At 44.2% G+C, this 16,202-nt stretch overlaps 1 protein-coding gene across 1 annotated transcript in view; it reads left to right on the forward strand.

Annotated features, from left to right (window-relative positions):
* METTL14 (methyltransferase 14, N6-adenosine-methyltransferase non-catalytic subunit) overlaps nt 1-16,202 on the forward strand; it is a 64,249-nt gene that overhangs the window by 28,906 nt on the left and 19,141 nt on the right. Inside the window, exons 2-4 of the mRNA XM_075336678.1 lie at nt 400-488; nt 2,337-2,424; nt 6,224-6,304. Coding sequence (XP_075192793.1) covers nt 400-488; nt 2,337-2,424; nt 6,224-6,304 — 258 coding nt within the window. The remainder of the gene's footprint in view (nt 1-399; nt 489-2,336; nt 2,425-6,223; nt 6,305-16,202) is intronic.

Here is a 16,202-nt window from a genome sequence, read left to right on the forward strand (position 1 = left end):
AATATCGAGTATACAAGCAAGTTACCCGATGTTTACCTTGGTTACGAGCCTTCGCAGCTGTCAGAAGCCGGCTCCCAGTCTATCACGTTCAGTTACACTGACTCCCGATCACATGACTCCAATGCCCGCCCATAAACTTAAAGTGACAGGATTCTGCAAAATAACACATGCGTTTGCATGCGTTTTTCTTTGTAAAAACAGGATCCACTTTTACAGCAAAATAACGTTCATGACGCATGTCAAAAAAACGTAGTGTGAAAGCAGCCTTACTGATCAAGAGAATCCTAAAGGCCATGACCCTCCCGAAAATTCAGAACGAGAGGCTTCTGCGTTAGATGTATGTCAAAGCTTAGTATTAAGGCATCAGTAGTTATGAGTACCATCTTATGTTTTCTATAGCTGGGTGCAGAAAGCGCTGATAACATTGGAGCCGTACTGAACAGCAAGGATGAGCAACGGGAAATCGCAGAAGCCAGAGAAATGTGTCGGTAAGTCATTGTAAACTGTACTCACATTAGAAATGGGCTGTGTGTAAAATATATACCATATATGTGTGTCAGAAAAGTGAGTATACCCTTAAGTGAAAATGGCCAAATTGTGCCCAAAGTGTGAATATTTTGTGTGGCCACCATTATTTTCATGCACTGCCTTAAAGGGAACCTGTCACCTAGAATATGCGATCTGACATATTAGCAGACGCATATTTGCCCTAATAGCAGTTCCCTACCCATCCCTGTGCTGTAAAATTGTGTAATTTGAAAGTAATAAACGTTTTATTACTTTCATATTTCCTATGTTAATTACAGAGCCGCTGACCCCATGGGCGGCGCCTTGCCCTATGGGAGTCTGCATACTTTCCGTGGTATCACACCCACGTGATACCATTGAGTTACATGAGCGACGTCCCCGTCGCTCATTCTATCCAGCGTGCGTTTATACTTACCATTGCAGCAGGCTTCTTTTCCAGGTGTTCCTTCGCTGGCTGGAAACTGACAAGGAGGTTGTCTTGGAGGTGTGTTGGAATATAGCACTGCAGCCAGGTTTCTGAAGGAGCGGGATCGTGATCAGCTTCAGTATGTCACAGTACATGTTGGAATTCATGGTTTCTTCAATGAACTGTAGCTCCCTACAGCTAGCAGCACTCATATAACCCCAAGCCATGACACTCCCTCCACCATGCTTGACTGTAGGAGGACACACTTGTCTTTGTACTTCTCACCTGGTTACTGCCACACAGGCTTGACACCATTTGAGCCAAATAAGTTTCCTTTTTCATCAGACCACAGGACCTGGTTTTATTGATCCATGTCCTTAGTCTGCTTGTCTTTAGAAGAGGCTTATTCTGGGGTGACAGACTTGCAGACCAATTTGGTGCAGTGTGGGGCAATAATCTGAGCACTGCCAGGCTGACGCCCCCCCATTCCCCCCCCACACACTCCTTAAACCTCTTCAGCAATACTAGCGGCACTCATACGTCTATTTTGAAAAGGCAACCTCTAGATATAACGCTGAACACGTGCACTCCGCTTCTTAAGTCAACCATGGCAAGTCCTGTTCTGAGTGGAAGCTATCTTGTAAAGCCACTGTAAGCTTTTGGCCACTATGCAGCTCATTTTCAGGGTGTTGGCAATCTTCTTATAGCCTAGTCAGTGATGGCGAACCTGTGGCACTCCAGCTGTTGCAAAACTACAATTCCCATCATGTCTTCACAGCCAAAGCTTTTGCTTTGAATGGCCAGGCATGATGGGAATTGTAGTTTTGCAACAGCTGGAGTGCCAGAGGTTCGCCATCACTGGCCTAGGTCATCTTTATGTAAGGCAACAATTCTTTTTTCGGATCCGCAGAGAATTCTTTGCCATAAGGTGCCATGTTAAGCTTGAAATGATCAGTATCAGAATGTGTGAGCAAAAACACAGAATTTAATACACCTGCTCCCTATTCACCCCTGAGACCTTACAACACTAATGGGTCACATGACACTGGGGAGCGAAAATGACTAATTGGGCACAATCTGACCATTTTCACTTAGAGGTGTACTCACTTTTGCTGGCCAGTGATTTACATAATAATGGTTGTGTGTTATTTAGGTGGCATGTTAAATTCCCACTTATACAAGCTGTACACTGACTACTATATATTTTATCAAAGTGTCATATCTTCAGTGTTGTCCCATGGAAAGATACAAGATACAAAGGGTTTACAAAATTGTGAGTGGTGTACTCACTTTTGTGATATATTGTGTGTCTATGTATGGATAGAATTAAGTTTTTCACTATAAAGCAAAATTTGTGTTTTTGTTTTTTTTTTTTAATTTTATTTTTTTTTTTGTATAAAAGATCTTCCTATGACACGTCAGCACCAAATGTGAAGAGGAAACCTCCAGAGGAAGGGGAGGCTAATGAAGAAGTGGTGGAAGAATGCAAGGTAACGGCAGTACTCTCAACTGAACAACTTTTTAACTTCTTTAGTTACATTAGAACTGGGGGGGAAAAAATCTCCAAAAAAAAAATTTCTTTTCCCTTACATTCTGTAGTCCCTGTTGGATTCCTCCCTCAAAATACACTGCAATAGTTACTGACTGGCCATTCTATTGTGTCCTGCGTCCAGAAGGGACTGTTATGCTATGGTACTCGGGAACCCTTAGGCTGGTGTTCCATCCCTGCCTGTCAGTGCAATCTGTTACCGAAAGATGTGCCACAATATCACTTCATCACTGACAGCGACATCTGAGCGGTTAAATTCCCGGGATAGCACTTTTTTCAATCCCATGCGTGGCAGCAGAAGAAAGTGTCAATTAGGTCCAGAAATATTTGGACAGTGACAGAATCTTCGTGATTTGCACTCAGCATGTCACTATATTTTATTTAAAATGAAAAAACTTAAAGGGTTGAAGAAATATACCCTGCGAGACGTTTAGGAATTGCAACCGTTTTTCTACAAAACTTCCTTGTTTCAGGGGCTCAAAAGTAATTGGCCAAATTATCTTTACCATAAATAAAATGTTCATTCTCAATACTTTATAGAGAATCCTTTAGAGGCAATGACAGGCTGATGTTCCTTCTTTGTAATGCTTTGCCAGCCTTTACTGCAGCTGATTTCAGTTTTATTCTTGTTTGTGGGTCTTTCTCCCTTACATTATGTGAAATGCAGCTCAATGAGGTTGAGATCTGGTGATTGACTCCTCCATTACAGAATATTCCACTTCTTTGCCTTAAAAAAAACCCCCAAAAAACTCCTGGGTTGCTTTCGCAGTATGTTTTGTGTCATTGCCCACCTTGATGCATTTGCTTGAATCTATGCAGAAAGTATACCCCTGTAAACTTGACAATTCATCTGGCTGCTTTTGTCTTCAGTCACATCATCAAAAACCACTAGTGACCCAGTGCCATTGGAAGCCATGCATGACCATGCCATCACACTGCCTCCACCATGTATTACAGAGGATGTGGTGTGCGAAGTCTAATCTGGCCTTTCTATTTTAAGGCTGATTAATGGCTTGCACCTTGTGGTGAACCCTTTTTAGTCTTCTTATGAAGTCTTCTCTTTGTGGTAGACTTGGATACTGAAACACACACTTCCCGGAGAGTGTTCTTCACTTGTGTGGTTATTGTGAAGGGCTTTCCTTCATCATGGAAAGGATTCTGTGATCGTTCACCACTTTTGTCTTCCATGGACGTCCAGGCCTTTTTTGAGTTTCCAAGCTCACCTGTGCACTATTTTTTTGCACAATATACCAAATTATTGATCCTAACATTTCTGCTAGCTCTATGATGGATTTCTTCTTTTTCAGCCTAATGATGGTCTGTTTCTCTTCCATGTATAGCTCCTTAGACTGGATGTTGTGGGTTCACAGCAACAGCTTCCAAATGCAAATGCCACACCTGGAATCAGTTCCAGACTTTTTTTTCCTGCTTAATTGATCATGTAATAATGAGGGAATAGCCCATGCAGCCCATTAAAGAGCTTTTAATATAATTGTCCAATTACTTTTGTTCCCTTGAAAAAGAGGCAGCCACATATTAGAAAGCTGTAATTCCTAAACTCTTACTCCTTTTAGGATGTGAACTGTCACTAATTAATGCTGGGTCTGCACTTTAACCCCTTCACGACCTTGGACGGATCTATCCGTCCAGGATCGTGTCCCGTTAAGCCCCGCCCCCTGCCGCGGGCAGGCGGCGTGGATCGGCACACATATCAGCTGTTTTCAACAGCTGACATGTGTGCCTGCTAGCCGCGGGTGGAATCGCTTCCACCCGCGGCCATTAACCCTTTAAATCTTGCTGCCAAAGTCTGGCAGCAAGATTTAAATGCGCGCGGCCATGTTTGTTATTCACCGCCGCCCCCACCGGAAGTCACGTGTGTTATCACGTGACTATCGGTGGTTGCCATCGTAGCACAGGGTCATGTGATGACGCCTGCTGCTACGATGTTTCACTTTCATTTTCCCTCGGCCGAGAGCAGAGGGAAAACCAAAGTGACTGAATCTGCTGATTACAGCGGTATAGCTGTGATCAGCAGATAGCGATCAGCAATCGGATTGCTGATCGCTATAGCCCCCTAGGGGGACTAGTAAAATAAAAAAAAAGTAAAAAAAAAAGTTTTAAAAAATAAAAAAAAAACAAAAAACCTAAAAGTTCAAATCACCCCCCTTTCCCCCCATTGAAAATTAAAGGGTTAAAAATTAAATAAATATACACATATTTGGTATCGCCGCGTTCAGAAATGCCCGATCTATCAAAATATAAAATCAATTAATCTGATTGGTAAACGGCGTAGTCGCAAAAAAATTCCAAACGCCAAAATTACGTTTTTTGGTCGCCGCAAGTTTTACGCAAAATGCAATAACAGGCGATCAAAACGTAGCATCTGCGCAAAAATGGTACCATTATAAACGTCAGCTCGAGACGCAAAAAATAAGCCATCACTGAGCCATAGATCCTTAAAAATAAGAACGCTACGTGTTTCGGAAAATGGCGCAAAACGTGCGCCACTTTTATTGGACAAACTTGTGACTTTTTTTTAACCCCTTAGATACAAGTAAACCTATACATGTTTGGTGTCTACAAACTCGCACCGACCTGAGGCATCACATAGATACCTCAGTTTTACCATATAGTGAACACAGTGAATAAAATATCCCAAAAACTATTGTACGATCACACTTTTTTTGCAATTTTTCCGCACTTGGAATTTTTTTGCCGTTTTCCAGTACACTATATGGTAAAACTTATGGTTTCATTTAAAAGTACAACTCGTCCCGCAAAAAACAAGCCCTCATATGGCAAGATTGATGGAAAAATAAAAATGTTACGCCTCTCAGAAGAAGGGGAGCAAAAAACAAAAACGCAAAAACGGAAAGTGCCCGGGGGCTGAAGGGGTTAAGCCCATATTGATTATAAACTATCTTGAATATGTTTTGGTAGGTAGCTAAAATGTTAAAACTTGTGTCACTGTCCAAATATTTCTGGATCTAACTGTATTAGTGTATTTTCACTACACACACAGTATTGGATTTTCCCATGCAGAACTCGGGAAAAGCAACAGGGGTATTAAAGAACAAGATGGCCAGCAAATAACGAACCACTATGGAAGTGGTAGCAAATTATTAGACATATCTCCGCTGTTATAAATGTGATGTAGACACGAGTCTGGATCTCTGCTCTAAGGGTAGAATTTACATCAATGTAATTTCAGTATGTTGGAGCATTGGGACGGCTTCACCAAATCCCCCAATAATTACTCATCTCGCCTGATTATCGCAGTCTGTGTAAAAATTGCGATGTCTGCATCGGCTGCACAATACACTATATCCTCATAGACATGTATGAGACTAAGTTTGGGTCAGGAGAATTGCAGCTTGTTCAGGTAACGCAGTCCATACAAAGAAAATGAAAGTGAAAGCCGGACACGTGAATGTACCCTTATACAGAGGGGTCCTCAGCAGGTCACTGGTCACCTCCAAACACTTCTGCATAGGAATTTGTCTTCAATCCAGATTAGAAACTGTAACTTGAACCCAATATGGTTTGAAGATGGAAGTCATTCTCCTAATATCAGTGCCTCACTCATGTCTTCTCTAGAGCTTCTGTTTGATGACCAGACACACATCTTGTGCTCGATTTGACCATGCAATATCCAAGGTATAATGTTGAGTCTGTAAAGACTATGGAGTTGGGTTTTTTTAATGCTTGTAGATTGAGTGATGTATTAACTTATTTTCCAGGATATAGTTGAACCACAAAAGGAAGAAGAAAACCTTCCCTATAAAGAAGAAATTTACAAAGATTCTAGCACTTTCCTAAAGGTATTTACAAAGCTCATCCGTGCAGTACGCTTTTTCAGGTTTTTATTTTACACTGTAAGTTTTATGGAGTAATCATCTCGGGAACCATAAAAACCTTAAAGAAGCTCTCCTATTAACTTATACCCCTACACGTGTATGTAGTGAGTGTATTAATATACTCCGCTACCACCATCTTTTCCGGTATCCTGCGCCGCTCTGCTTCTCTTGTTGGTGATGTCTATCCTGCTCACTCTGTGTGATCCAGAAGCCTCTTACAATATAAGTCTATGGTGCCTTGTTCTGACGCTCCATAGGCTTATGCTGTAAAAGCCACTAACTGGTCATACTGAGCGCAGTGTGGTGCAGAAAATCTGTAGAGCGATGATATTACTGAGAACAAGCAGAACAACGCCGCATACCAGAGATGGAGGTGGTAGGTATAGTATATTAATACACGGACTACATTACATGCATGTATACACAGGTTTAGTGAAAAAAAAACAAACAAGTTTATGGGAGCGCTTCTGTAATTGGTCACTGGTTGATCAGACACCTTGATCTCATTTTAAAGGGGATGTCCAGATTAAAAGAAAATGTAGTTCATTGTCCTTTAAAAGGAACCTGTCACCACTTTTTTGGCCTATAAGCTGCGGCCATCACCACCGGGCTCTTATATACAGCATGTTTGAATGCTGTATATAAGAGCCCAGGCCGGGGGTATAATATTAAAAACACTTTATATTACTTACCTAACGGTCGCGTGGTGGGCCTTATGGGCATCTCCGTTGTCCGGTGCCGGCACCGCCTCTTTTGTCCATCTTTGTGCTCCTTCTTCTCTAGCCGCGGTGCATGACGGGTCCGACGTCATACACACTTTCCAGCATTCAGGTCCTGAGCAGGCGCACTTTGATCTGCCCTGAGCACGGCAGATCAAAGTATTGTAGTGCATCTGCGCAGGATCGGCGAGTATATGACGTAGCCGCGTCAGGTTCCCTTTAAATTAGTAAACCATATATATGTACCAATACATTTTTGGTCTGAATTATGTGATTTTTGGCTGCAAGCTCCAACTCTTCCACGTTCCTTGATGTTGTCTTCCGCTTTACATCTGGAGAACATGTCCTGGGCTGGCACATGACAAGAGATCAGCCCCTTCCCTGTCACAGCCGATTTATGGACAGGCAAACGTGCTGGCTCAGCTATGGATATGATCATATAATCAAAAATTAAACTTTTATACACCAAAGCACATGCAATGGTTCAATTATTGCTGGTCTTTGATGTTGGTTGAAAGTTTGCATGTACCTGATGATAAAATATATTAAAAAAAATGGTATTTTGGATTGCTGCATATCTTTTTTGCTCATATAGATTGTAGATAATACAGCTTTGCACCCCACGTTGTATAGACGCCAAGACAAATGCTGCTGTTTGTTTAAAGGTTTGGAAATGAGCAGGCAGCCAGCCCCTTCACGTGCTGCGCTGGTCCTCCTTTCACATCTCCTAATGTTTTAGGCTATGTTCACACACTGCGTTTTTTACCTGCGTTTTTGGTCCGTTTTTGCTGCAGAAATTTCTTGAGAAATTCTTGTAACCTTTCTGCAGACATTCCCCAGCAAAACCTATGGCAAAAAAAATTAGCTGTGCGCACACTGCGTTTTTTTCTTAAGAAAATTCTTTCAGTAGATTTTCTTAAGAAAAAGAATGAGCATGTCACTTCTTTTCTGCAGCTAACTGCGTTATTTGCCATAGATAATTGGCACAATAACGCAGGGAGCAACCAGCGGTAAAAACGCACCAAAAACGCAGGTGCACTAATCCTTCACTCTTAAGAAATTTCTTAAGAAAAATCATTTTTCTAGTGTGAACATAGCCTAATAGTTTTTCCTTAAATCAATAATACATATGAAAATTTTGTAATGTATCTTTAGAAATAACTGCTTCTTTCTCTGCCTGGACTGATCAATTCTCAATGGGTAAAATCTGTATTCAGTGAAAATAGATTGTTACATTACTGAGATAAGCGATAACAGTTGGTGTTGATAAGATTCTATGTAAAGGGTAGAATGTGAGGGAGGAGCAGCTAGTGGCAGAGCTCCTCCTTCCACATAGGGAATGACAGGTGATGCTGATAAGAGTCTATGTGGAATGGAAAGCTCTGCCACTAGCTGCTCCTCCCTCACATTCTCCCCTCTACATAGGATCTTATCAGCACCTACTGTCATCTCCTATCTCAGTAATGTAACAATCTATCTCCACTGAATACAGATTTTATCTCAGAATTGAGCATAAAAGGTCAGTCTTGGCAGAGAAAGGAGCAGATTTCTGTGATTTTAGATTTAAAGTTTATTATTTTGATGGGTTTTACTGATTTACGGAATTAAAATGACAGATACGCTTTAAGGAAATGTGTCTATAGATGAATAATCCTTTCTATACATATATAATGGGCTAAATATTAAATATGCAAATCACCTGATCTAAAAATGGTGGTGTCCTATCCCAAACGATCACTGCAAAGTGCTGGCCACTAGGTGTCACCCTTCTGTTTAACTCTCTGTCCTCCGCCTGTTGAGATGCCAAGACGGATTGCAGGAAGTAGAAGCAGGTCTTTACCTTGTTGTTCCTTCTCTCCTGTCTGCCAAACTGCACACAGGCATACCGGTGAGGCAAGCTTTGTTTGGGGCACTCAAGCCATTAGACAATGGCTACAGCAATGTATGCTGGGATGTTTGGGAAAGGTGTTCCAACACCTCTAGTGCTGGTACAATGCTGACATACATTGTTTTTAGGTTTATTATGTTGACTACTATGTACATCAACATTCCTCCGTCCTAATTAGTTTTGTTGTATAGGAAGCTCAGTAGGGTCGGGTCCATGCTGCAAGCAGGGCTTTTGTAAGTTTGGGCTCGTAGACCACTTTATGGTGCAGCCCCCTGTGTGGTCAGCTATGTACAGTACACCTTGCTCTAATTCCTTGGTAGGTTCGACAACTATAAACACCCCACCCCACCCCCCTCACACACAAATACACATACATACATACATACATACATACATACATACATACATACGCGTGTGTGCGTGTGCGCGCGCGCACACACACACACCCTCCTCCATCCCAGTATGTAAGAAATTCCTAGCCGGTTCCTGCTCATTTTTTTTCCTCTGGTCATGTGAAACTTTTGATTGTTGCCCCTCTGTACTGGTAAAAGGTGTTGGATAAGGCTATGTGTGCACTTACCGGATTTTGCCGCGGATTTTCCGCGGATTTGCTGCATGTTTCGCTGCAGAAAATGTTCATAACATCTCTGCAGTGAATCACCAGCAAATCCTATGGAGAAAAAAAATCCTGTGCGCACTGGGCGGAATTTGACAGCTGCATGTTTTGCTGCGGGAATCCCGCAGCAAAAACAAGTGCATGTCACTTCTTTTCCGCACATCGCTGCGGGATTTCACTCCATTGACTCCAATGTTAATCATGAAATCCCGCAGGGAATAACGCAGGCAGCAAATTCTGTGCGGTTCACTGCGTTTTCCTGCGTTATTCCCTGCGGTATTTCGCGGTTTACCTCCGGTAATATACATCGCCTGTCTGCGGTTTGCAGGGAAGTGATGTCATTACAGGAAGAGGAAGCGAAGCAGAGAGTAAACACACACATCACAGACATAGAACACATCACAGACACATAGAACACAGACACAGACACATAGAACACACATAGAAAGAAAACGGAAATATAGAAAACAAAGAACGTGGGCTCTGCTGCATATTTACCGTCCAGCCGAGGTAAGCACACAGCGGCGGCCCGGTATTCTCAGGCTGGGGAGGGAGAGGGGCAGGGATAATGTCCCCTGCCTCACTCCCCCTCCCACAGCCGAGAATATCAGCCGCAGCTGCCCCGGCACTGTCGCATGCATTATGCGGCACTACCGGAGTGTCCTCGGCTCTTCTTGCCACCGTGTAGCAGTGGTGGCAAGGTAATACAAGGGGTTAATGATGGTGGGGGACCACCGCCATTAACTACAGGCTTGATCATGGCAGCGTCTATGTGACAGTTGACATGATCAACCCGTAAGTAAAGTGAAAAAAACACAGACACCGAAAAATCCTTTATTTTAAATAAAACCAACAAGCCTCGTTCACCATTTTATTAACCCCCCCCAAACAAAGCTCCGGCGTAATCCACAGGTCAGACGTCCTGCGCTGCTTCCATCCAGCCGCGACTGTCACAGACACAGCGCTGAATGAAAGCAGCAGACAGCAGAGGTAATTACCGGTCATTTCCCACGGCCGGTAATGTGAACTCACTGCCGACCGTGGGAAATGCAGCGATCTGTCCTCTATCTATCCCTCTATCTATTCTTCTGTCTATCTACTATCAGAATTAAATGTATTTTTTTTTTTTTCTTCAATGTGCTTTATTGCATTGAATGCAATAAAGCACATCCCAACCCGCACGCGGCAAAACCGCGGTAAAACCGCGGCAAACCGCATGCGGTTTTCGGGTGCGGTTTCCCGCGGTTTTTTACCGCGGGTGCGGTAATCTTTGAGAGCATGCGGAATTTACGCAAGGAAATTTCATTTCCCAGTGCGCACATAGCCTAAGACTGTTAGTATTGGAAGGAGGATTCAGTGCTATTATTCACGATCGTTGCGGCTGTTTGGGTTTCCTGGAGAAAGCTCTTACGTCGTTCTTTACATAAAAGCAGTGACTGAAGCGCACAACATATTGTGTAAGAGCTCCTCGGGAAAATCTGCTTACCAGAGCTTTCTCCGTGCGCTCGGGGAAATAGCTGTCACATAAAATCACAAAGGGGCAGTCGAACGAACGGCATAAAATCAAAGGTTCGAGCTAATGTGGAAAGGTTACTAATATATTCCGTTGAATGGTTTCACGTTTCACAAATGGAAAAGTCAATTAGCCTCCTGACTTGTCTCAAGCCATTACTTTACTTTGGACATGTAATCAGCAACAGAACCAAGCAAGATATTTCTCCAGACCGCGTCTCTGAATTCTTCCTGGTAATTCATCTTCTGTCGTTCGGTTTTTCCAGCGCATTTTAAAGATGCTGTTACTGCTATTCCTGAGCATACCGGCCATAACACCGTATTTCATTACTTGTAAAGAAGGGTCACGGGGCCTAAAGTCAGGAGAACATTGAGGGTAACCTGAAAATGGCTCGAATCTGACTGTAGAAGAGACCAGTCTACCACCAGATGCAGGATACCAAGGGGGAGTCAGCTGGGATACAGGGATTCTGAGCATTCATTAACCATTTCAGCTCGTCCCATACAGCCTGGCTGATGTCACTATTTTTTTAATAGAGGTCGTCACTTAATTTTTGGAAAATCGGGGACGGGCTGTTGGCTAAACGCAGTTTTATGGAATGGCCTTCTTCCAGGGCTGTTACCAGTATTTGGTCTCAATACTGGGCCAAGATCTGCATTTTCACTGGTCCTGGATGGTCGGGAAGATAACCTGTGTTACTGATGGACTTGTCTTTCAGTTTACAGTTGAGGGAAACACTGCGAAACTTCTAAGTATTGGTATCTTGCCTTTATTAATGGTTATGTCGCGGGCGGAGGGGACGCGCTCGCCACGCTCGGGTCCGGGGCTTCTGCTGCTGCTGCTGCTTGGTGGCTCGAGCGGTGGGCTGGACCCGGGGACTCGAGCGGTGGGCCGGACCCGGGGACTCGAGCAGCGCTCCTCGCCCGTGAGTGAAAAGGGGTGGTATGTTTAGGGAGATTGTCCGCGACGCCACCCACGGGACGTGCTGATGATGGCACCACCGCTACTGGTAACGGGGTTCCCGGGAGAGATGGAAGGGTGCAGCTGAGATGTTGTCCCCTTCGTGGGTAGGGGGATTGGTGTTCCCGGGGCCCGGTGATGTAACGGGGAGGCTGGATGGCTGGGGTGCAGGGGCTGCTCGGCGCGGTGCTGGACGGCACTGGTGTACTCACTCAGACAATCAATGACAGAGTCTCTGGTAAACCAAAACGGCCGGATGGACGGGTCCCGCAGCCGGCTGCAGTGTTGTTGTTGTGCTCTCCCCGGACGGCTGATGGTGGCTGTCTTTCCCTGCACCTTTTAAGAAATGTTCTGACTCCTGTGGCTGCCCACCGGTAGTCCGCTCCCCGGCGTATAGGTGCCGTAGGAGCCCGTTTTGCCCGCAGGTGCTGGCCCTTGGATCTCTAGCCTGTGGCGGTGGCTGTATATCCTCACGGTGTGAGCGGTTGCCTTCTGTCGGGACTTGTTTGTTGGTGAACCCCTGGGGTTCCTGTCACACTCGGATTTGACTATTGACGGCGGCTCCAAGCCTGGTCGGGGTCCGATGGCCCTACCTGTGTGCTTAGCTTCACTCCGCTCCCCGGTCCAGTACCGGCGGGCCAACGCCCGACCCCGGTCCTTATGGCTTCGCAGAGTTCCACCAACTCCTGCAGACGGCCACCACCATCTGCCAACCTTGCTGTCAGTGCCTGGGCTCCTACCCAGGCACACACAGACCTTTTACTCCTCTCACTTTCACCTCCTAAACTGATCTGGCTCCTTTTCCCGCCTCCAGGCCTGTGAACTCCTCAGTGGGTGGGGCCAACGGCCTGGCTCCGCCCCACCTGGTGTGGACATCAGGCCCTGGAGGGAGGCAACAAGGATTTTTGTCTGACTGTTGTTACTGTCTAGGGTGGGGGTGTGTGTGTGTTGGTAAGTCTGTGACTACCTGGCTAGTCCAAGGCATCAGTTACCACACATTTGGTAAAATTTTACATAAAGATTTAGCCCCTTTTTAAAGGGAACATGTCATTGAATGCAGCCAGGTATAGTTTATCCTGAAAATGCTCTGGAGTTGGAGAAAATCTGGTTAGAAGGTCTGTCCAGGGACTGAGACTAGTCTGTTACTACCACAACTTGGCATTGGTAATCACCAACCAAGAAAGAAGTGAAACCTCACCAATTAACTATGAAATTTTCAATATTTTTTATTTTCAAACTGATTCAATTACAAAAAACACAAGAGAGCCACCTGGGGGGGGCGCATGATTCCAGATACAATATTATAATTATTCTATCCATCCTGGACTATTTTATCACTGTATATAGCAAAATAACAAAATGACAAACTGGCCTTACATCAAATCAGTCTGATATTAATATATACAAGTGACAATCAATTTGTATTGATCTATAATTGATAAGATAGACATATACATCCGTGGGACTGAGCAACAACGTATAGAAATCATCAGACATAAAAATTAATCACATATAATTCCCATAACCACAGGTACATATGTACCTTAAGATGTATACCTCTCTTGCCAATTTGTCTCTAAGATCACATGTAAATAGACTGATTACGATGTTTAACCTGCCATAGATGTATCTATACCAAGTATAACAGTGCTACAGTTATATTCAATCACCAGGATGGAAAATTACTTACTTTAACAATAAGCTGACTGGTCAAGCGTCCCACCACCCCTGACATACGTTTCGCCATGCGCTTTCTCAAAAGGGGGCGTGTCAGAGTGGGGGAACGTCAGTGTTTAAGTAGTGACTTGCAGCCAATGGAGTTCCATTACGTATGACCATCATTACGTAGCGTGCGCTACTACCGGTGTCACGTGAGCGCATATCGATGTTGCCGCCTACCTCTTAGAACGAAACCTCCAGGTTGCGTACGCTGATCCACAAGTGTCGTCGCACTCCGGGTCACATGATGTACGCAACCAGGAAGTCCGAGGAGCGGACAACAGCGCATGCGCGCTACCAGCAATGATTTCCTCATTACGTATTAGACGTTGTTTATCAATGTCACGTGGACGCATGGTAATATAGCCACCTCCTTCTCAACATAGTGACTTCCGGGTTACGGATATATTAACCCCTCAGCAGACCACACTCTGGGTCACATGATGTACACTGATCTTAATACTGAGGGGCGGATCAAAACATGCGTGCACGTGATCACCGATTTATATAAATATTGCATATGTCAAGCAAGAAAACCATCAGGCGCATATATGCACTAATACAGATATTACAATAATACAAATATAAAATGCCATATATATTTACCAAATACATACATAAATAAACACTGGCATCATATAGATGGCAATTAGATGACAGAATATACATATCTCAATGACCAAAACTATAACGTGAGGCAACACCATTGTTATTACTACATTACACTCCACAACATGCCGATCTTGAATATCCCATTGTATATAATGTCCAATAACATTCCTGATCCAGATCAACACATATATTTATCAGAATAACCTATACATCACATTTATTTTAGCATCAATTATTCATTAGTTATTTGTTGATTTATTCTTTTTTCTTTCTTTTTCTTTTTATAATCCACTCCTGTTAGTAATTCATCTCCACCATCATTTAATATGTCCGATATTATAGACAATTTACTGGTCATCCCAATTCCATGATGCATTTGTGTACTCTCAATGCCAACAAACGTATGGCTGAAATAAATTAAATAAAATTAGAAAATAAACAATCTACAACACTTAAAGGGGTTATCCGGCTTATTTTGCTTTTTTTATTATTTAGACTATTGGGCTACATTGGGGCAGGTAAGTAGATAGTGACCACTTGCCTGCCCTGCTGTCAGCCCCTCTCCCCAGGCTCAAAGGGGTCATGTGACTGCTCCTGCTGTGATTTTGCTACTTCCGGTCAGGGCAGGACCATGTTGACATGCAAATCTGCCACTGCATGTTGCCGCCCTGCTGGGCAGGTACAGTGCGATGAGCCCCGACCCACCTCCCTGTGCGCTGCTATCTGTGCCCTGTATGTGCTGGACAAACACAGGGTTGCCCTCTCTGTCTAGGACACTGAGTGCTGTTTGCCCAACAGTGTCCTCAGCTCATTATGTTGTATGGTGCTCGGGCAACTGTGACCCCCCCCCTCCCCCGTGCGCTGTCTCTGTGATGAATGCAGCCTCCCGTGCTCCTCGCTTCTGAATACAGTCAGAAGCAGGGATGTCACCTGACACCAGCGAACAACAGCACTGAGCTCTATATAGGACACTGCAATCATCACAGCACGGAGAAGAGACAGCATGCTGCATGGGTAAGAAGGAAGAGCGAGCAGGGGGGGAGGGGGCAGAGAAGAGCGTGCACGGCTGACAGAGTGGGGGGGCAGAGAAGAGAGTTCATGGGTGACACAGCAGGGGGGCAGAGACTAGAGTTCATGGGGGTGAGAGACACGGGAGTGCTGGGGGGCAGAGGAGACAGTGCAGTAGGAGAGAAGAGAGTGCATGAGGTGGGATAATGTATATTATATAACTCTAGGTGTGTGTGTGTGTGTGTGTGTGTGTGTGTGTGTGTGTCCTATAGACTCACATTAGGGGCTATATATAATGTTCATTACATAGTATTCCTTTATCTACAGGTGCTGGGGCAGTATACTGACAGGAGGGAATGTGTGTGTGCAGAGGGCAGGCAGAGGGTGTGGCTGGACACTGAGGCCGGGGGCTGTGCCAGCTGTGACTGTGGGTTTGGCAGTCAAACATGTCATGTTAGGTTGTGCTGAATGTAAACAAGGAGCTGCAGAGAATAAAGTGAAAAATCAAGAAAAACAAAAGTTAGAAAACAAAAAAATAATGTAGGGGGTGTTTTATATGACAAGACCGCACAGATTAACTTAATTTTTTTTTGGAGTTTATGTCGGACAACTCCTTTAAAAACATTACCCACCCCTAAAAACAATCCACCTACAAATGGATGAATGAATGAAGCCAGGTATAGTTTATCCTGAAAATGCTCTGGAGTTGGAGAAAATCTGGTTAGAAGGTCTGTCCAGGGACTGAGACTAGTCTGGTCTGTAGTTATGGTCCCAGGCCAGCTTCCCCCAGGTGAGTGACAGGTCTCTCCCATTGCGAGACCTCTGCT

The sequence above is a fragment of the Anomaloglossus baeobatrachus genome, chromosome 1, assembly GCF_048569485.1.
Source record: "Anomaloglossus baeobatrachus isolate aAnoBae1 chromosome 1, aAnoBae1.hap1, whole genome shotgun sequence".
Taxonomy (NCBI): domain Eukaryota; kingdom Metazoa; phylum Chordata; class Amphibia; order Anura; family Aromobatidae; genus Anomaloglossus; species Anomaloglossus baeobatrachus.